Below are 22767 nucleotides of genomic sequence, written 5' to 3'. Positions count from 1 at the left end.
GTTGGGTATTTCAAACATATTAATAGTGGTACAGCTACAACTAATATTCCTCCAAATTTTGAGTGAATATTAATGATCTTCACTGTGTGTATTAAATAACAAATGATCTTCCTATACATTCATATAACTTACAGTTTTACACATTATACCTACATTTATTACTTTCTGGTTTAGGTAACTTTAAATGTTAAATTCAGAACTGAAGCTCATTTAATACGAATGCAATTTTGTTTAAGAAAAGGGCACAGCAACAAAAAAAGACATCTGTGACATTCACTTAAATGTCAGACTTGTGTCTGTTGAATGGCCTTCACTCATGTCAGCTTCACTTAGCTCTGCTTCTGCAGTGTCTATTAGACGGATCTGTTTTTACCTGCATGCATGCAGACGCGTGTCTCCTGCCCTTTGCATGTACTTCGCTTTTATTCTGTATTCAGCGAATGTTCTCAAAGTTTCCCCTGCACTGAATATTCTCTTCCAAAGTTTGAGCATACTTTCATACTGCATATCAAAACCATCTTCTCCTTCACATCAAAGCATCCTCAAGCCTTGAGAAGAACAATGGCTATCAACTTCAGCGATATCAAACAATACATTCCACAGTGTCCTTAAGATCCACAGGTCAAAGCTTTTTAATCAAAAACCTCTTAAGATTTAAAAAAAGAGATTTCAGACACGTTTCAAACAGACTTGACTGTGAATTACATTATCTTATATACTACAAAACACTTGTCAAATATAAAAATAAACAAAAAACAAAATTATAAAGGAGCTCCTTGAGGCCAGAGGTTAATTCAGGAAAGTCTGTGACAACGGCAAGAGTAATCGTGTGGATGTTTCTAGCGCTTTGCATAAAAAAAAAGACATTTTTTTAATTTCATCATACAGAACTGGATTGATTTGTAGTACGGGCAAGTCTGGTGAAGCTGAAGGGGAATGATGGGATGAGTTAAGTTCATTTGTCGCATCACATCGGGTAATTGAGCACCACGTCTTGTTTGGCCAGCTCCAACAACATAGGGTCATCGAAGAACTTGCTGATACTGACGTCCTCGCTCAAACCCTGGAGGAAGAGAGAGATGATTAGGATGATGATATATGATGCCTATTCAAACTAAACAAGTTGATTGACATCTCAGAGATGTCAAAGTGTCTTACTTTGCGCCTGCTGGTTTTGATCATAAACTCTCTGGCCAAATGAGGGGCCGGCTGAGGCTCTAGAGGACGAATCACAATGCTCTTATCCAGAGGATCACCGGGAACAATCTAGAGTGAGGGGCAGAGACAATAATTACTCAGGACAGTGGCGAAAATCTAATACCATGTGACACAAACATGCGCACACACACACACACACACACACACACACACACACACACACACAGAGAAACAGTGTTAAAGGCAAGGGAGTCCAAGATAAGCTGCTGCTGACTCAATTTTCTGCTACTCAACATCAAACACATCAGAACAAATCCACTCACACACGGGTGAGTCTTACGCAAGTCACATTTCCCCCAAAATTAAAAAGATTGAAGATACTACATCTTGCATAAATTAAACAAAGACTGTAATTTTTAATTAAATACTACTTGCATTTATATATTATGAACATTCTTATTTCCATATCTTTTCCAATACTCTGACTCTTATTAACCTGTTTATAATACTGTAATATTTTTTTTAAAGCTTAATCACAATACATTACAGTAAAACAAATGCTACTGTGTCTAAATATCTTTCTATATTTTCTTCCTCAAACTTCCCCAACATTAAATTCACCTATTCAGACTTTGTTTTTGGTTAAATCTCAGATTCTTAGATTAAAGTACTGTAATAAAACCTTTACATTAAATAGTTCACAAATTTTACAATTAATTTAATTCATAATTCACCAATTAATATATTATATAATAGGCTTTGATTTCTTTAACCAAAAATGAAACAGTAAAAATACTGCAGCATACTGTAGTAAAATCAGCATACTGTAGTAATTGTGTAATATTAATAACACAATTATTTAAATGCCATTAAAACTACAAAAGTCCAGGTCTCAAAATAAAATCATATTTCATACATATAACATGTGTGCGATTTCCTATTTTCATTTCAGGCTAACATGTGCCCAGGTGTGTTTTTAAAAGGTTTTGTGAGATACTCTTACCCCCATTTAAAGCATACGTACACACACAAGACAGGAACAAGACAAAACTAAAGACACGTGGGTGTGTTTGTACCTGCCAGTGGTGGAACACACTGGTAGCGAAGGCCTGGCCCTGCGTGTGTGTGTGCGGAGATCGGTTTCAAAGCCAAACGAGTCAATAGCGGGAATGAAAGCCTTGATGGTGTAGAGAGGAGAGCCAGGGATTGGCGCATCCTGCGTCACATGACCTCTACAGGACACACAGACAAGAGATCAGTCAGAGGCTTGTTCTAAAAGGAGACTGTCTTTATTAGAGACTTGCTGACTTTTGCTGCCTCGAGCTACAATCTGCTTAATGCGAGTGTGTGTATGTGTGTTAACAGACGAGGAGTCAGCAATGTCCTCGTTCTGTTTGTGTGTATTGTACCTCCTGCGTGCCAGCACCGTGTACACAGCAGAAACACAGTCAGCAGGGGCCTGAACCTCCACAAAGTAATAGGGCTCCATCAGCCTGGGCGTGGCCTACAGAAACCAACCAACCACCAAGCGAGGAAAAAGAGGGGGTGAGCAAGTGAGAAACCAATTACGATAATCAACTTAATCTACTGAACTGAGTTAATGGATCACGTAATTGAATGAAACAGTCCAATAAGACTAATGGAAACAATGATTAGACAGAGAAAGGAAACGGGGGAAGAAGAGAGGTGGCTAAATAGAGCTAGGGAAGGATAGATTACCATCAGGAAGGCAGAGTAGACGACTCTGCGAGCTGTAGGGATGACCTGTCCTCCTCCTCTGTGCAGCGGTTCCTGTGCGATCACCGCGTCCAGGATCTTAAACTTCACGTTGCGGATTGCTGGACGCAGACAAGGAGATAGATTTGATATTTAGTACAACACAAACACACTAAATTGTAGACATTTACTAAAAGCTTGTTTGCATACGAAAAAAACACACATATACACAGTACACATATATTATGTAAACAAGAACTTATTTTTGGATGCGATTAATCAGGATTAGTCCTTTGTGCTAGTTTTTAAAGGACTTTGTGTTCAATGACGGCAAAAGAAAACTAAAATATCCAGCATTGGCTGATGGTCACACATTATTCTAAGGACCAGTTCTTGTTATTAACGAACCATTAACTATGACTAATTTGCTGTTTATTAATAGTTAGTAAGGTAGTTAAGTTTAAGATTAGAGATGTTGAATAATGTCATGTAGAATATGTGCTTTATAATTACTAAATAACCAATATGTAAATAATAGGTATTCTATTAAGCAATTAGTTAATAGTGAGAATTGGTCCCTTTAGTAAAGTGTTACTTTGGCTGATATATATCAAATGTCAACCAATACCAATATACAGAGCATTCCTAATTTAAATAAGTATATCTACTCTAAGAAATATTTATTGATTCTGTGGTGCTTTGCTTCTTCATAACCATTGAAAGCTCTTACGTTCATCACACAAAGGACCCTCGCGTGTTCCCCACTGGAAGCCCTGCACAATACTGTCCTTCACTGAGCCGAGAAGAGCTTTATCTACCTACAAAATGAACAGAGAAAGAAAACAGATCATTTATCAAATTATTTAGCTGTCAACAAGTTAAGTGCAACAGTGCACAACCTCTCACAAAAACAGATACACAGTGTCACATGCAATTATATGCTACATGTCCATTTTTTTTCACACCTCTTATTGCCTGGCAAGCCCACAGACACACACATCTACATTTGAATGGCCAAAGGCACTATTTTAAAATTTACGTCTGAACAGTCAGAGGAGAGGTGACGTGAAATATCATGAATTTAATGCATATGAAATCAAATTAGAGTTGAATTGCATAAAAAAAATTACAAATGATTTAATGAATATAAATGAACCTTAGAGAGCATGATTAATGTCAGCTGATATGCAAATTACCTCAGAGGGCAAAGTGTCGTCTACTAAAATGTTGGGCCCAGTTGTGTCAGGTCCAAAGGCCCAAATAGAACGAGCCGCCAGCAAATCCCAGTCATACTTCGTCTGGAAGAACTCTCCCAACTTTTTCCTTTAAAGAGTAAATGAGATTTTCTTTATTTTCATTTATCGGCTTTAAAATAGTTAACAGATGTTAGATGAAACAGTAGATCTTATCAGCTGAACTGCACCACATAAACTATCACTTTAATGTTTTTTTTTTTTTTTAAGAATTCTTTTATGTACCAAGGCAGTACTTATGTGATCAGGAAAAAACTGTAAAAATGTTGGTGATGATTTGGTATGCAACAAATGTGTGTCATTATCAGTGTTGAAAACAGTTGTGCGTTTAAATATTTAATATTAAGAAATACATTTTTGTGTTACATATAACCCATAAGCCCTCTGAAGTTCAGCCATGTTTTACCTGTTCCACGTGATCTGCACCACCTCATTCTCAATGTCTTCAGCTAGACCCTTCTCCAACGGCTCCGCAATCATGGTAATCTTATTCCTGCCAATCACACACAGAGACTTAGAAATCCCACACACTGAAGCACGTCAAGACTGATCCTGTCAAGACAAGTCAAGTTCTAAATGGTGGTGCTGAGATACGAGGAAATTTCTTCCGTACTTTTTATTGGGCGTTTCAGCAAAACACTTCAGAGAGGACGTCTCTACCACAGTCTCACAGAAGGTCACCACTGGATCAGCCACCTAATGTGCGAGGTCAAAGAGAAATCACATTAAAACAAAAAACATAGGTAAAAAGAGGAAAGAAATTAGCGTGACAGCAAAAGAGCACCTTGATGTCAATCTCAGAGTACATCTTGCGCAGGTCGTGCATCACACAGTCCAGGTACAGCTCACCTGTACCAAGAATCACGTGTTCACCGGACTCCTCCACCTGAACACACACACAGATTAATAAGAAACTAGTTTGTGAAAAGACTGCAACACGTAACACACTCATGTAACGTGGTTTAAAACATAAAAAAGATATGGTTTTACAGTATAGGTAAAGTGGATTGTTCTAGGGATCGTTACCTTTGTTGTAAGTGATGGATAACTTTTGTTGACTTTTCTGAGTCCATCCAACATTTTGGGCAGTTCTGAGGGATTGACTGGCTCTACAGCGATCTTTATCACCGACGCTGTGTTAAACTTCAGTGGTCTGAAGATCTGAGCCTAAACACACCAATACAAAGCACATTCAACTTACAAAGTCTTAAATGATGACTGCTTTGAGCTACTTTTTGAATCAATATCTCTCTTTCCTACCTCTTCATTTCCACGGGGTTCTGTGATTGTGGCCGTTTTAACAATAGGCTGGTCGCACCCTTCGATCAACACCCAGTTTCCAGCAGGGACACGATTCACTTCAATCTGATACCTTACATCAACACATAAAACATAACTCTTACAAAGACTACAATGATAAAAACTGAGATGATGACCTACTTTAAAACAATTTTGATTCAGAAATTTCTTTTTCTTTTTTACAAAACATTACAAAAAACCCCCAACAAATAATACATATAAATAAGGCTTAAAATGTTTAAGTAGAAAGATTAAAATAGTATATTCTTTTAAAATGTACTCCAATATCAGCTATTTACTTTCATCTTTGGGGCTCAAGATGTCGATTCAAAGACAAAAGCATGAAAATAACAATAGTCTTGAAAAAGCCTAGAAACCAAATTAAGAAAATATAGTGCTGAAAAAGATTAATAATACATAATGAGTGTATACTAGTATATTTATTTTGCATATATAAACATACAGCATATATTTTGTAAATATTTGTATTTTCATTTATTTGTATAAATACTATTATATTAAATGTATAAACATAACATTGTTCCTTAAATATACACATGCATGTTTATTGTTTTATATGTACATAATAGATAAACAGTATATGCACACATCATGTATAAAATTATATGCTTATATATAAAATTATATTATAACTGCATGGGCATTTTCATAATATTTCTTGATAGTTATGTCAATCTTAATTTTTTTTAAGGGCTATACGCTGGACAAAAAATATAAAACAAAAAACATCATCCTTAAATCCTGAACAACTAGAAAAGACATAGGGATTTGAAGTATTGCTGTTTAAAACAGGCGACCATGTATTAATAATGCCAGCAAAAAAAAGAAAAGAGCAATCAGAAAGACAGAGTGTGACGGTCACCTAGCAACAGAAATCCACAGGCGTCCGACAGTGCAGATCTGAGAGTCCTCCTCGTCCTCCAGGCTGTAGTTCTCTCCTAGAACCTTCACAGGCTGGCCCGCCTGCAGGGTCCCGCTCAGGACTCGACCGAACGCGTGGAACTGCACGCCGTCATCTGTGCTGTACATCTTAGTGGTGTGACACATCAGTGGACCCTGCGAAAGAACACAAGCGCTTGGCTTACTTCTCTAGGCCTGTGTAACTGATATATTCACAATTTTAGGCGTGTTAGAGGTGGACACATTTCTATTTGGTAAGACACTATGTGCATCTCATTCTAAAATGTAAATAAAAAAATGTAATATGAAGGAATAATTCATTCAGAGAAGAAGAAAGGAAAACATTTGGCTTTGGTGATCCTGAAAAGCCAAAGCCTGTCATTCAAATGATCTGCTACTCTCCAAACAGTCTGACACTGTCGCTCCCAGACATAAAGCGTCTGCCACAGAGTTTTGTCTGTATGCCCTAAACTGAAAGTTATCTTTTATTATTTATCTAATAAAATAATTCTATTCCCATTTATATTCATGTATACACCACTGACATTTTTAATTGGCAATGAGCTTTTTTGATCATACTTTATTTTAAGATCCAATTCATGCTATTAACAAACCATTAACTATGACATTTGTCTGAATAATCTCCTAATTGTGGCTCATTAATAGTAAGTAAGGTTAATTTTTGGATTAGTGATGTAGAATATGTGCTTTATAAGCTTTATATATGTGTTTAATTATATGCATGCTTATACTTAACTAGTTAGTTCTGAGAATTGGTCCTTATATCGTAAATTATAAAGTGCTTTTTCTGTATGTCACTTACATCAGGGTCACACTCAGACATCGTCTCTCCAAGGTCCGAGTCCAGTCCGCCCGTGTAGCTGTGCTCTATCTTAGCTTTGGCACCTCCCTGAGGAGATGGTATGTGTTGCACGCACATGTCCACAAAGCCTGTGCAAATGATCACATATTATTAGACTGAAAGAAACTGACACGTGTGCAAGAATTATGATTTACTATCATAACAAAAAGAAAAAAAGATACTCGCCTGTAAACTCTCCAAAGAAGCGGTTGCAGACAAGGCGCAGAAGAGGTCTGATGTTGAGCTTTAATTCCTCTTTAGTCAGATGAATGCCGAGCTCATCCAACACACGAGGCAGAGATGTGTCCACATCCCCCACCACCTACAGACACGTTCACACATTTATACAGCCTGCGTATTTGACTGATCAAATGGGCATTCAGTTTACCCAAATGAAAGAAAAGTGAGTGTATTTCTCACCTGTGAAAGAATCTTGTACAGCGGCTCTAGTACGAACTCAACAAAGCTTCGCTGAGAATTGCTGTTGGGGGCCTTTTCAGTAAACTTCCTCCTGGCAGAGGAAAAAACGTCACAATGGAAAAATAAAAAAAGCTCCTATTCTGCTAATAAAACTAGCTTGAGATTCTCACGTTTTAGGGTTGAAGTAAATGTCTCCCCACAGTCTTTTAGCAAACTCCATGTAGTTGATGTCACCTGGAAAACAAATGAGAGTAAAAGAAAAGGTTGATGTTTTCAGACAGGAGCACTGAGGATGCTTATGAATGCGTTTTTGTTTATTGTGTGTTTAGGTCTCACCGTAGGTGTCTGAATAGATTTTGGCAAAGGAGCCGAGAGTGAAGCAGATGCTGTATTGTGAGGAAGCGAAACACACGTTTCCCAACAGGAGAGACAATCAGAGACTCATCGGTGGAGTACGTGCTGCCAGAGAGCGAGAGAGAGAGATTATTCTACAGAATTTCAGACAAAACGGTTCAATAACACCAATAACCAATAAGCAAGGGAAAGACAAATCGCAGATCTAAGACTTGTCTCAATATCATGTATCTTCCTTTAAACACAGTAGGTTACCTCAGCAAGCCGTTGACCTCATCCACGATGTGGCGCAGTTTGTAGTATGCATCAGTAGGGGGTAGCTTGAGCTCCACGATCAGACGATCCACTTTATTAATACAGATAGTGATGGCCAACTTCTCCTGCACTGCATGCTTAATCAGCCGCTCAGTGTTTAGCATCACCTGAACACATTCAAAACTTTAGCCTTACAGAACATAGCTACTTTCATGTGACATATAACATACGCTTATGCAAAACATGTTAAAAAATGATTTGCTTAAACGTTATATTACGATGACAACAACATGATGATAGCAGTCCTGGAGCCTAAAGCCTGACATTGGCAGTAGACTGTATTTGTGAACTCACCCCCTCGGCAGCATCGATAAAAAGCACAATGCCGTCAGACAGTCTGACTGCTGATGTCACCTCATCAGAGAAGTTCACATGACCTGAGGGCAAGTTCGAGAGATAAATGGCCTGCCATTTCACAGCATACTGTACACTTATAAGTGACATTTAAACACGCCAGCTAAAGTACCTGGCGTGTCCATGATGTTAAAAAGGTAAGATTTGCCCGGAGTCAGGCAGAACCATGGTTACAGGTGTACTCTTGATACCAACTCCCCTCTGTGAGAAAACAAAAACTTACATGAGATAAATTCACATGCTAGCTTATGATCAGATGATTTAGTTGATTTCTTACCTCTTGCTCTGTGAAGAGGATATCTGTGTATCGTGAACTGTAAAAAAGTAAAAGATCATTACTGTAACATATTCAGAGTTAGTGAGAGCAAAATAAACAGTGAATGTCATCTTGTTCTGCTCAACGAAACACCTCAGTCTGCATATCACAAGCTGCAGCGGTGTTTTTATTCACATTTTGTATTTAATAACTATATACTCACGTCAGAGTCATCTCTCTTGCGGATTTCAGGATGCGTCTGTTCAATGAGGCAGTCCACAAAGCAAGTCTAAGCGGAAAACAAATGCATATTAATGTGTCCTCAAAATTAATGCTATCAAATTTAGCACATATAAAAAACACCACATGATGCACCTTTATTTATTAGACAAAAGAGGACAAGCATGACGGTGTTCTTTACCTTGCCATGGTGTAAGTGCCCACACAAGGTGACATTTCTGATCAGTTCTGAGCTGTCCATCAAATCAGCAAGGAACCATGGATAGGCATATATGCAGCTCAAATAAACAGAGAGAGAGAGAGAGAGAGAGACAGTCTACACAGAAATTCGTTTTGATTGCGTTTCATGAATGAGTGAGAGAGAGAGAGAGAGAAGCAACAGCAGCGAACTCACTCCATGTCGTAGACGGTGACAGGAAGCTCTTGCTCCATCAGAGTAAACCGCTTCATCTTCACCGGTTTTATGATGGGCTCTGAGGAGTAAACAAAATGAGATACTCTTGATTTTGTTCACCTGGAGTACATATACTAGTATTGCATGAGTGTTTTCTCTACCTGTCAGTGGTTGCGTATCTTCTTCTTGGACGATAGTCTCCACCTCAGGACCATAAACTTCCTCAGCTGTAGGATAATACTTTTTATCCTCATGCAGAACCACCTCCATACCGCCACCATCCTCCTCATCCGCCTCAGCCTGGTCTTCATCGTCATCCTCCTCATCTGCCTGAAATAAGATAAACAGCACTCATATCCCACTCATGCAGTATATTCTGCAACTTGCACCAAAAACAGTTTTTGGGGGCAGTTTCCAGATGATTTGGTTTCCGCTGTAATATACACAGATGAACAGAGATCATATCTCAGACACACCTCATCAGCCTCCCGGTCATCTGCGTCTACTTCCTCATCTTCATCAGAGTCCAGCTCTGGTCCAATATAGTTTCCGAACTCATCATAAAGATCTGTCTCCATGCTGATGAGCTCTGACGGCACAAAGCAGATAGGAATTACGTTTTCCTACCAGCCCTAGTACAGAGAATTACTGAGCATGCGCGGGATTTAATCGCAGTTTATTAACAACGTGCAAAACTGTAATCTAGACAAAATGCGACGACTTTGGAAAGGTTTAGGATGGTTTTACTTTCACTCTCATGTTTCTATTTATGCTGTTTTATATGGTGACTGTGTTACTTACTCTTGTACACTTTTTGCACACAATGTTATCTACAGAAGCTCAACGAGAGTATATTTAAGAGCCGTGTAAACACTGAAAATATTATGCAATAATTATAATGTGCAAATGCAGCATGATGAAGCAAATTACTAGCTTACTGACAATCACAATATATCTAAAAGTTAAGAATTTAGAAAAGCTTTAAACAAAGCTGCTAACAAATCTAAACGCGCCGCAAACGTACGACAGAACATTATTGAATGAATGGCTGGCTCATTTAACTCATATTTAATTTCTGTTTATCACATCTAAATGCACTATGAAGCGTTATAATAGATGTATACCTGTGTGCGACTCTTTACGCCTGGGGGATTTTATTATTGTTTTAAAGTTATCCCGCGTACTGTTTCCAAACCATGCACCGCGAGGTCCTCTCTCAGAGCAACGTATGTCGTACGTTGGTGACGTCATCAACAGTGGCCTTGCACATTGCCGGTTCGAAAAACAAATCTGGGGTACAAAAGGATGAAAAACACTGCTTTAAATGTATACATTTATTTTAGATTTATGTTGGCTCTTGTTAAACGTTGGCGTAAAATATTTCAGAAATTAATTAGATCATTCAGTGTTCAATATATTTGCCGTGATGCAAATAGGCTTTAGTACACATGCACATAAGTACAGAGAGGTACCTTTTGGCTTCAAAAATGATGATGATCATTATTAAGGAATATTATTTATGCACCTTATTTAATAATTGCGTTATAAGCTTGGTTAAACTCCGTTTACATGTTTGCAAATATAGGCTACAAATAGAAGCTCCAACTTCACAGTAGGTCTTTAGAGAATCTTTGATTAAGACTTAAAATATTTGTTATATATTTTTATAATAAGAATAGTGCATGCTTCTTTCCCCAGTTATTGTGATATATCCTCTCAAGGCTATCCAACAGGTCAAATAATAAAATGTACCGACAGAAGATGGCACCATAACACTTGTGTGTACTTGTATGTACAGAATTTCTTAGTTCCTCTGTGGGTTTCATGCTTTGGGCATCCCTAATATTTTCAGTCCCACATAGTTTACAATGTCCTAGTATGACTCAGGCTCCATTTGTTGATACAGGGATCTCATATGGCACTTGAACATTGGCAGGACTTCAGAGGTCAACATCCACTGTTACTTTCCAACTAGAAAAACAGACTAGGCTCTTCAAATAGCCTACAGGTACACGTTAATGTCCAACTGAATACAACTGATATGTACAATAGTGCAGTTTTCACACTGCTAACGTACTGTAATTCAAAGTTCTGAAAAAATATGAGGAAAATCATAGGTAGCCTACAATTTGCACAGAGACAAACATTTACATAAACTTACATAATACTCGTTTCCTGTGCTTTTAGAATGGTTTTCTTAAAAGCCTTTGAAGACGACTTTGTTTATAGTAAGAAGGGGATTTTATTTATTGGTCCAAACTTGATAACAAGAGTCTCTTAAGACAATTGAAAGTAATCTTTTAAGAGAAAGCCATGCCGGAAGAAAGGAAAACAAAAGCTGAACAAGTGCTGAGAAGAACATTATGTTGATACAGTTTATTAAAAGTAATTAAATGAAGATGAATAAGAAGTTATTAAAAAAACTGAGAAAATTCAATAGTTTGTTTAAAGTATCTAATAAATAGTGAATTGATAATCATTATCCATCCTAAAATGTTACATTAACATTAAATTGGATGCAATACTTGGAATTTTAATCTAAAATAACATATTTTTGGACAGTAAAATGCATGAATTATTACATAAATGCAAATGTACATTACTATTTAAATGTTTTGGGTCAGTAATGTATTTTTCTGAAAGAAACTAATACTTTTTTTCAGCAAGGATGTGTTAAATGTATTGAAACAGGATACCTGTTGTTCACTTTTTATGTATCAATTCTAGGATGTATCTGTTAAATTTCAGCTCAAAACCCCCCAAGGATCTTTTGCTGTATTTTTAAAGATGTGCAGAATAGGACTGTGTCTTTACAGCTTATACCTCAGATGCGAAATATAATGTTTGGTTCTGATTATCATGTCTATCACAGTGAAATCATACTTTTTAAACCGTATCAGTTTAAACTTCTGATTTATGGTCTTCTGAGTGCATGCATCTGAAACACACACAAAGTGTCTGTCACGCAACATGTGAGTACTAAACTGAGTAAGTTCTCTTTAATGTCTTATTGAGCTTAAACTCTCCAATACACTCAAAAACACACATGAGTTACAGAAACAGTTACGTCTATGAATTTAAACAGCTTGGAAAGCAATCACATGTTTATACTAGATCTGTGTGGCAGCAGCGTAATATACAGTAATAAATCAAGAAATGCACTGCTCTTTTGTCTCCTCTGAGACTGGGAGTCAGAATAACGTTCTGTGCTCTTCAGTGCAGCTAAAGACAGAACAGTTAGCAAGATTTGCTCCAACTCTTGCCATGGTGTTAGGACTGTTAGACTGTTGCGGCTTGTGAAATCACAATAGCAGTGCCGTGAACGAAAACGTGCAGATTAAGAGGTATGATATTATAATAAAAGCCTACAGTAAAATCTGAGCTTTTCACAAGCTTGCAGAGAAAGACTTACCAAAACAAAGTTACTGGGTTGTTCTTTTTTCATAATTTTGGGTTGGGACCCGTTTATATCACTTTCATGATGTCACATTTAAAGCCATCTATAATGCAATAATAAATGCTGTTCTTTTGAACTTGCTATTAATTAATGAATCTTATATTCACTGATTAATAGAAAGGCAAAACAATATGTAACAGTTTTCACAAAAGTATTAAGCAGTGCAACTGTTTTTAACATTATGTTACTTAAGCAAACAAATCATCATATTAGAACGATTCCTGAAGGATCATGAGACAATGAAGACATGCTGATAATTCAGCTTTGCATCACAGAAATAAATTATGTGTTTAAAATATATTCAAAAAGAAAAAGGATAGGGTACATTGTAAATTTTGTCTTTTGCAATTGACTAAACCTTTGATGCATTAAATGTGATGACACAAAATACCTGTGCTTTATATTACACTTCATTCACATGCCAGTTTTAAATAAATTTAATTAATCATGTAAAGTTATTGTCACCAAGCCAGCAGAGGGAGCCCTGACCTCTGGGTGATCTGGATTCACTCCCTCTGCGACAACTTCCTGTCCCAGGACTATAAATACTGCAGCAAGCCACTCAACTGCAGGTTGCATTGTTCGCCTGTTTCGTTTGTTGTTCCCTAGTATCCGAGTGTTTTCCAAGTTCTTGTTTATCTGGTTTTGACCCTGCCTGTCTTCTGATTCTGTGATTGTTTGCTGCCTGACTTGACCACCGCCTGTCTCTGGATTTTGCTATTGCCTTACCTCTGATATTCCTGTTTGCCCTGTTTGACGCCTGCCTGTTTTGACCATGCCTTCCTTTAATAAAAGCCTGCACATGGATCCGCACGCCTCAGACCCTTCATACGTGACAGAATGCAACCTCACACCAGGATCCAGCGGCTTTTCACCCGAACCATGGCCAGGTATGCACCTTGCAATGTCTTTGCTAACCCTCAAGCAGGGCACCCGATCACTTGAGGATTATACTCAGGAATTTCTGGACCTGGCTTACTTCTCTGATTTACCGGACTGTTTGCTAATTGAATTTTTTTCACGAGAATAAATCAGCCACTCAAAACACAACTTGTTCAAGAGGGTCCACGTGAATCACTTGCACACTTTATTGAGTTTGGTTTAGTGACTGTGGGGTCAGCTCTCACGTTGGGTATTATGGAGAAGAAGACACTGCATTTATTCCCAAGATGGCTGCCTTCCCGAGCCGCTGCCCAAGATGGCCGCCTTCCCGAGCACGCTGCCCAAGATGGCTGCCTTCCCGAGCCGCTGCCCAAGATGGCCGCCTTCCCGAGCCTGCTGCCCAAGATGGCCGCCTTCCCGAGCCGCTGCCCAAGATGGCGCCTTCCCCGAGCCGCTGCCCAAGATGGCCGCCTTCCCGAGCCGCTGCCCAAGATGGCCGCCTTCCCGAGCCGCTGCCCAAGATGGCCGCCTTCCCGAGCCGCTGCCCAAGATGGCCGCCTTCCCGAGCCGCTGCCCAAGATGGCCGCCGCCTGCCAGAGCCGCTTCCCAAGATGGTCGCCGCCTGCCCAGAGCCGCTTCCCAAGATGGTCGCCGCCTGCCCAGAGCCGCTTCCCAAGATGGTCGCCGCCTGCCCAGAGCCGCTTCCCAAGATGGTCGCCGCCTGCCCAGAGCCGCTTCCCAAGATGGTCGCCGCCTGCCCAGAGCCGCTTCCCAAGATGGTCGCCGCCTGCCCAGAGCGCTTCCCAAGATGGTCGCCGCCTGCCCAGAGCCGCTTCCCAAGATGGTCGCCGCCTGCCCAGAGCCGCTTCCCAAGATGGTCGCCGCCTGCCCAGAGCCGCTTCCCAAGATGGTCGCGCCTGCCCAGAGCCGCTTCCCAAGATGGTCGCCGCCTGCCCAGAGCCGCTTCCCAAGATGGTCGCCGCCTGCCCAGAGCCGCTTCCCAAGATGGTCGCCGCCTGCCCAGAGCCGCTTCCCAAGATGGCTGCCGCCTGCCCAGAGCCGCTTCCCAAGATGGCTGCCGCCGCCTGCCCAGAGCCGCTTCCCAAGATGGCTGCCGCCTGCCCAGAGCCGCTTCCCAAGATGGCTGCCGCCTGCCCAGAGCCGCTTCCCAAGATGGCTGCCGCCTGCCCAGAGCGCTTCCCAAGATGGCTGCCGCCTGCCCAGCGCCGCTTCCCAAGATGGCTGCCGCCTGCCCAGCGCCGCTTCCCAAGATGGCTGCCGCCTGCCCAGCGCCGCTTCCCAAGATGGCTGCCGCCTGCCCAGTGCCGCGCCTCGTGCAGAGCCTCCAGTGCCGGCGCCTGCGTGCAGAGCCTCCAGTGCCCGGCGCCTCGTGCAGAGCCTCCAGTGCCCGCGCCTCGTGCAAAGCCTCCAGTGCCGGCGCCTCGTGCAAAGCCTCCAGTGCCGGCGCCTCGTGCAAAGCCTCCAGTGCCGGCGCCTGCGTGCAAAGCCTCCAGTGCCCGCGCCTCGTGCAAAGCCTCCAGTGCCGGCGCCTCGTGCAAAGCCTCCAGTGCCGGCGCCTGCGTGCAAAGCCTCCAGTGCCCAGCGCCTCGTGCAAAGCCTCCAGTGCCGCGCCTGCGTGCAAAGCCTCCAGTGCCCGCGCCTGCGTGCAAAGCCTCCAGTGCCGGCGCCTCGTGCAAAGCCTCAAGTTTCCCACCCTCCCACCCCTGCTACGTCGTCAATGGATCCCAGCAACCCCCTACACTCACCCTCTGCCCTTCACCTGGAGCTCGCCACGGGTCTGCCAGTCTCCATCGCCACCGTGGGTGAAGGATCCTCACTTCATCGTTCCGCCTCCGAGTCCCAGACTCCACCTCGGCTCGTAGATCCGTCGGCTTCCCTTAGGCTCCTAGCTCCCTCCTCTCCACCGTGCTCCGTCAATCCACCAGCTTCATCAGGCTCCATCATCTCTCCGGCTCCGCCTTGGCCGGTCGTCGACCATCCGTCGCCTCAGGATTCCACTCCTACAGCCGCCTCGTCCCTCCATCCCTCCGGCTCTGTCAGGCTCCTCCCTCCCCCCGGCTTCACCTCAGTCCTCTGTCGCTCTGGCTCCGCCGCGTCCTTCTCGTCCCCCGCCTCCGCATCAGTCGCCAAAGCCTGCGGTGTCGCCTAGGACCTCCAGCGCCTCTGCATCACCCTGGCTCATCGGCTCTCCGCCTCTGCCTCAGTCTCCGCGACCACCTGCTCCGCCGCCATCGGTCGGTCCCATGGAGTTGATGGCGCTACCTCTCCATGGCTCCTCCCTCCGTCGGCTCCACCACTGACCTTCATGGCTGGGCTCTGGATCGCCTCCCGCTCCGGTCTCCTCCGTCTTCTCCTGGCTCCTCCCTCCGTCTCTTCCGCCCTGGTTTTATTTTGTTTGTTTTGTGGAGCGCCAGGAGTCGCTCCTAGGAGGGGGGCTATGTCACCAAGCCAGCAGAGGGAGCCCTGACCTCTGGGTGATCTGGATTCACTCCCTCTGCGACAACTTCCTGTCCCAGGACTATAAATACTGCAGCAAGCCACTCAACTGCAGGTTGCATTGTTCGCCTGTTTCGTTTGTTGTTCCCTAGTATCCGAGTGTTTTCCAAGTTCTTGTTTATCTGGTTTTGACCCTGCCTGTCTTCTGATTCTGTGATTGTTTGCTGCCTGACTTGACCACCGCCTGTCTCTGGATTTTGCTATTGCCTTACCTCTGATATTCCTGTTTGCCCTGTTTGACGCCTGCCTGTTTTGACCATGCCTTCCTTTAATAAAAGCCTGCACATGGATCCGCACGCCTCAGACCCTTCATACGTGACAGTTATATTTTACCACCTGCATTATTATGTTTGATGTCAATACATGCTATTGTACAGATCAAATTGAAATGTTGATATATATTATATGCGTTGATATATATACTCATAACAGTTAAAGAAATACACATTTCACACTAAAATGCCACCCACTGAATTTCTGGCATCATTGCCAGTTTACATATAACAGGATTTCTTTTACATTGAAGTATGAGAGAGGCAGAGAGAGAGAGAGAGAGAGAGAGAGAGAGAGAGAGACGAGCCTACACAGAAATTCGTTTTGATTGCGTTTCGTGAATGAGGCCCAAAGTATTTCTAATGATAGCTCTTGGCCTCAGTGAAGTATAAAGCACCTTACTGTCCACGTTTCCTGAGAAAATTAAACTGACATGATCTCGTCCATGCGGTTGCATCACTTACAAAATGCAGGAGAAGCAAAGAATTCCACAGAAACCACTTCTTTATAAGTGCATCATGTTGCTTCTACCAGACTACATGTTAAATATGCGTGGTTTATGCTTTATTTTCATATTGCATCGACAATCACACATCAACAGCATATGTTAATAAAGATATAGTTATGAGATGACATCATTCATGCAATATAATACGAGTCTATGTGATTGCATGTGAACCGTCGTATCATCACAAATAGATCTCTGGATAGAATAAATCATCTTAAGTGCATGGGTGGAATAACAGATCAACGTTTTCCACCGTCCCAGACTGTTCGTACAGAGGTTTTGGAACAGGTTGCTGCTGAAACGTGTGTAAAGAAAGGAAGCGCCCATGCTTTTTTTGCAGCAGGGCTTATGTGTACCATCTAAAATCTATCTGAGGAAATGGCGAAGAGACCTCAAGACCTCTTGGGTGCAAGAGATCCATTTTCCAGGGGCTCCATGCCAAATGTCACAAACAGGATGGTGCCAAATGCACAGACCATGTATCATGAGCGTAAATACTCTGGCGTAAAGAAGAAATTTATTGCGGCGTAGCAATGCTGTAGCGGACATAACAGGGTTACTGTAGCTCAGCTGGTAGGAGATGGTAGGTTCATGGGTGCAGTTTCTATGAAACATGCAAACTTTCTTGAATGCCTTAACGAAACCTTGATATTTGCCATAAAAGTATCTCTCCGTCTTAGCAGAATTCTTGTATTTAGTTTTATAATTCTGTTTTGTGGGTTTTGTGTTTGCATGTATGCATGGTGTGTGAGTGTATTCTCCGAGGTGCTGCTCTACTAACTCCCTCATTACTCATTTTGATCAGCACACCTGGGCAGCGGCGAAAATAAACGACACACTTTCCCCCCCGAGCGCCATCCCGCTCTTCCGTTCCGGATCAAACACTAATGTCTGTTGCATTACAGCTGCGCGATCATTTTCTGTTGCTTCTGCCTGTCTTTGGAGCAACCTCATCTCTAACGTTATGTATATAGGCTACAGTTAGGTCTATACCTCAGATCCCTCCTTCTACTGTATTAGGATTGATTACTTATGTCTGTGCTGTATCTACTCCATTACGGGACACACACACACACACACACACACACACACACACACACACACACACACACACACCTGTTAATCAGCAGTTGGTCCTTGTGCTGTAGTTGATGAGACTCTTGATTGTCGGTGGAGAGAGAGGAGAAAATAGCAGAAGAGCTCGTCAACCCCATTTACATAATGAAAACACAACAAGAGGCTCAATTAATGCTTGTTATTTAATTCTTTTGTGAAACTGAGGCATTATGTAAAGCTATTGTGTGTATTTTCTTTACTACCTCTAAACAGAAACGCAAACTCGGTAGTAACTGAATATTTCATGTAATCTGGATTATGTAATCTGTTTAGCGATAAATAGCAGTAGGACAATAGCAATAAATTCCTGTTTCTCTCCATCTAAAATAGACCTTTCTTAAATAGCCTGCTTATATACACTTCGAAATTCTTCCAGTTTTGTGGACATTCACTTAGCTTTTCATTAAACTCATGACACTCCTTTAGAAAACCTTGATGTAATATAATGTTTTATTGCACTTCATGTTAGCAACAACAAATGGAATATATTTTCTTGCTGTTTGTATTTTTATATTAACATGGTAAAACAATGTCCTATTTAAATCAATGCGATAAATGAGTAATTGAAATGTAATCAAAAAGTAGTCTGATTATATTACCTATAATGTGTAATGTAATGGATTATGTTATATTACATTTATTTCCTATAAAACAAATACTACATTAAGATATTTTTGCCTAATAAAAATGCCCTCCTCTTGTACTTTTAGTATGCTAAACTGGTCTGCTGAATTGGAGCAACTAATTTTGTACTTAATGCACTTTAGTTGTGCGTAAGTGGACTTTAGGGACACTTTAAAAACCTTGCATATAAAGACACATTTTTTTCAAAGATCATACAATCATCAGTAGTGACATTAAAAACACGTTTTAGGATTAGTATTAAGAAATATGCATTGTACAAAAGTAAAACTTCAAATAAAGTTTAATTACCATTTTTTATATCGGTAGGTCTTGAGCGATATATCAGTGAATATGTTAATAGATTTAAACTATATGCATTGTGATTTCTTTTTACTAAGGATATCACAAAAGGATTTATTTATTTCTGACCTATTTTATCAGGTCCTTCAAAAAGTATCATAGTTTGCACAAAAATATCAAGCAGCACAACAATTGTTTTTTTAACATTTATAATAATAAATCAGCATATCACAATGATTTCTGAAGGATCGTGTTACACTGAAGCCCGGGATAATGACTTGAAAATTCTGCCATCACAGGAATAAATTCCTTTTTAAATATTACATGTTAAAATATTAAAGCAGTTACTTTTTTAAAAAAAGGATATAAAAACCCTAGCACTGAAACAATGACCTTCATTTTTAGTAGCGAGAAAGAGAGACAGAACCAGATACAGTTAGAGACTTTGTTGCACTTAGTGTTTTGCGTTTATGTTGCACATTTTCGGATGTTATTCCTGCAGGTGTAATTTTTTACTTCTGATTAAGCAGGATGAATGCAGGTCTGTCAGAAAGATGGAGAGAAAGATGAATGGCAAACAAGGTGCGAAACTAGTTTACAGGAAGGAGGAGAAACAGCACAGCAGATTTGAGGTCACACACTCACACACTTCTCTACTCTAAGTAGATCATGCTCAGTGCACCACTCTGTGTGTGTGTGTGTGTGTGTGTGTGTGTGTGTGTGTGTGTGTGTGTGATATTTATCAAATTCACATTGTATAAATGGGTCTGTGTGCTCTTTAAATTTGGTATCATTCCCCGTGTGATGCATACCTACTGTACTCCATTTATCTTTGAAAAGAAATGCGTGAGATCTTCTCAAACAGGGCTACAGTGATGAAACACACAGCAAACAAAAATTAGTGTAAGTGGCAACACGTAAGAGAGTCTGTGGCCTAAATTCCAGACATGATAAATATTGTCCCGTGTGCATCTGTATGGCGTCAACATGTGTGTTGTGTCTGTTTGTAAAGAATACACAGTAAAGTCACACAAGCTCCTCTGAAAATGCAAACAACCGCTTAAGCTAGGCTTTGCTTCCTTAGTTACTGTTGCTAGTTCAGGCAAGCTTTATATTCTCGTGGGAATGAACTATACATTTCTACAAGAGCAAAACATTTGCTCGAGAAGCTAAACATTTTTGAATGGATATTTTTATACAGGCTGGAATGAAGCATTACATTGGCGAAGCGTCTTTATCTGTTATTATTCTTTAAAGAAACTGGTAGATCATGCAATAATATGATTAAAAGCGGAGGTGGCTGTGAATCAAAATTGAAGCAAACGGTTATTTAAAGCCTCATTTAATAGCAGTAACATTCATGTAAGTGACCGAATTAATATGGAAATTAATTAACATAACTTTAGACTTGATTAACAATTTACCTTTAAGAAAATGTAGGTGTGATGTTACATTTTAATTTGGTAATGAACGCACCCACACAGTTTAATACAAAGCAAGAACATTTCATGATCTATTTAAAAATCCTGAAAAGGGAAAAAAACTATGCAACAATATTTTTGCATTCGATCGATTGTTTTTGAACTATGCTCTCGTAAAAGCTAAAATATACATCTCTGTATCTTATTTTCCTTTAAATGCTATTTTACATATTCATACTTCAAAAGTACTAAAGTGTACATAAAGTATTAGTACCTTGGTTACAACCAAATTTAGTTTTTGGGATTTTTTTTTCTTTTTTTTTTTTTAAAAAAGTGTAAAGATTCGTATTATACTGTTTTTAAGGTATGATTGGTCAACAGCTTTTTTTGAGAGAGGACAAAAGTGCCATTTCACTGAACCCACACTCGCTTTTGCTCATATCTCTTTCAATCAGCCTATTTTCCACTCATCTTATTTTCATGCTCCATATGGCATAAAGTTAAAAAAAGGGACACACACACATACACACACACACACACACACACACAGAGACATACAGTCGCTACGATTAATAAACTGTCAGTGTTTAGTTGCACAGAGCTTAAGGAGGACAACACATAAAAGTGAAACTTCTTTCAGAGGCCCAAGATGATCTTCACAACAGGAAAACATTCTCGCTGTTATTTCATTGATGAAAAGGGACACATTGACATGATTGAATTTATGTGTGTGCGTTTCTACAGTAATAATTAAACCCTAGTCCATATGGACCCTTGAATTTCCACAACAGACATCTGCTCGTCTGCCTCAGGGCCAACATGCAGACATATTTCCTAATAAATATTACAACAAAATTACATGCGCACAAGCACTTGACACCCTGGAACGACAATATAGTCTCCATAGCTTTGTGCAGAATGAATGAGCAATCATGCAACGGTTGAATTCGTCTCAATAGGTGTGCTTTAATGCATAGTGTTTCACACATTGACCATTTTGGCTTGTGCACTGGTGTGAGATAAATGAGCATTCATAATTTATAAAGAGCTGAGATGCCTTATTAACTACACCATTCAAAGTGTGTTCCTCCATTGATGGCCATTTAAAGTTGTGTACGTTTTAATTACTTTAGTTTTGTTTTGTTTCTCACACAAAGTCATGATTTTAGATGACTTTTATAGGAATATAGTGCACCCGTTGTATGCAATGCAATGACTATTTTTATTTAGAGATTGCTAGTAAATTAAAAGAGAGAGAGAAAGAGAGAGACTAGAAGTAGAAAAGAAGTAGAAAACGTGAAATAATATTTTACTGTAAAACACTACGATGTTGTTTATAATGTAATATCTGCAGCCTTCAATCTTTTTCATTTTATTGAAAAAGAACAGTCTGGATATTCCTCAAATATTAATTTTTTCTGTTCAACAGAAGAAAGACTTGGAATTATTATTATCAAGATAAAAACTTACACGGCAAATAATGACACTTTTTCTCAGTAATCTCAAAGGCTCTGAGGCGACCTTGAAAATATACACATGGGGTTTTTACTGTCCATAACCATTTGTTATAATTATCAGTATTCAATTAGACGTTCAGGGATAATTAAGAGGCTGAAACGCTAACTCAGTAAGACTTTATAGGCAGCATGTATAAAATAGTATGATATCAATAATATTCCTAATATTTCTAAATAAAAATTCATTAGTTGCATTATGACACTGAAGACTGGAATGAAAGCTGCTGAAAATTCAGATTTGCCATCTCAGGAATAATTTACAAACACATTAAAAATAGAAAACACTCATTTTAATAATATTTCTTTTTTTGTTGAAAGCTTTTACCTGTGTTTTCGGCAAGTGTAGCCTCAGTGAGCACAAGCAACATCTTCTAAAAACATCTTAGCAACCGCAAAGGTCTGAACAGCGTTGGCACATTTTGTAAAGTACACCAAGGCATGCTACTCCACAAAGACTCATCTGGACTGTTTGTTGTTTACAGTAAACTTCAGTCAACTCAGTTCGCTCAATAACAGATCAATAGCAGTCCTTGTAGAACAGATCCAAACATAGCAACCAACGCAAAACATGAAACATTATCAGGATGAGCCACTGCAACCCAAGCTGACA

At 40.2% G+C, this 22767-nt stretch overlaps 1 protein-coding gene and 1 long non-coding RNA gene across 2 annotated transcripts; both read right to left on the bottom strand.

Annotated features, from left to right (window-relative positions):
• Nucleotides 1–608: 608 nt before the first annotated feature.
• On the bottom strand, nt 609–10795 carry eftud2 (elongation factor Tu GTP binding domain containing 2). The gene is given in 31 exon segments (XM_043235916.1): nt 609–1063; nt 1159–1266; nt 2235–2285; nt 2288–2390; nt 2568–2662; nt 2878–2996; nt 3605–3692; nt 4071–4197; nt 4534–4620; nt 4741–4823; nt 4912–5013; nt 5154–5294; nt 5388–5499; nt 6310–6503; nt 7171–7298; nt 7396–7531; nt 7630–7720; nt 7800–7863; nt 7966–8051; nt 8053–8088; nt 8239–8405; nt 8593–8675; nt 8765–8802; nt 8804–8853; nt 8930–8966; nt 9121–9197; nt 9330–9405; nt 9543–9621; nt 9704–9872; nt 10019–10131; nt 10667–10795. Coding segments are annotated over 31 exon segments (3063 nt in total). The 5' UTR covers nt 10794–10795; the 3' UTR covers nt 609–967.
• An 8-nt stretch (nt 10796–10803) lies between these two features.
• Nucleotides 10804–22636, bottom strand: LOC122342124. Its single transcript, XR_006250526.1, has 3 exons — nt 22483–22636; nt 18296–18338; nt 10804–10832 (listed from the first exon to the last, which is right to left on the bottom strand). It is a non-coding gene; the product is annotated as an uncharacterized LOC122342124 (long non-coding RNA).
• Between the last annotated feature and the right edge of the window lie 131 nt (nt 22637–22767).

This window comes from Puntigrus tetrazona, chromosome 3, assembly GCF_018831695.1.
Source record: "Puntigrus tetrazona isolate hp1 chromosome 3, ASM1883169v1, whole genome shotgun sequence".
Lineage (NCBI taxonomy): Eukaryota > Metazoa > Chordata > Actinopteri > Cypriniformes > Cyprinidae > Puntigrus > Puntigrus tetrazona.
The sequence above is the reverse complement of the archived record's forward strand: the minus strand, read 5'-3'. Positions and strand labels throughout refer to the sequence as shown.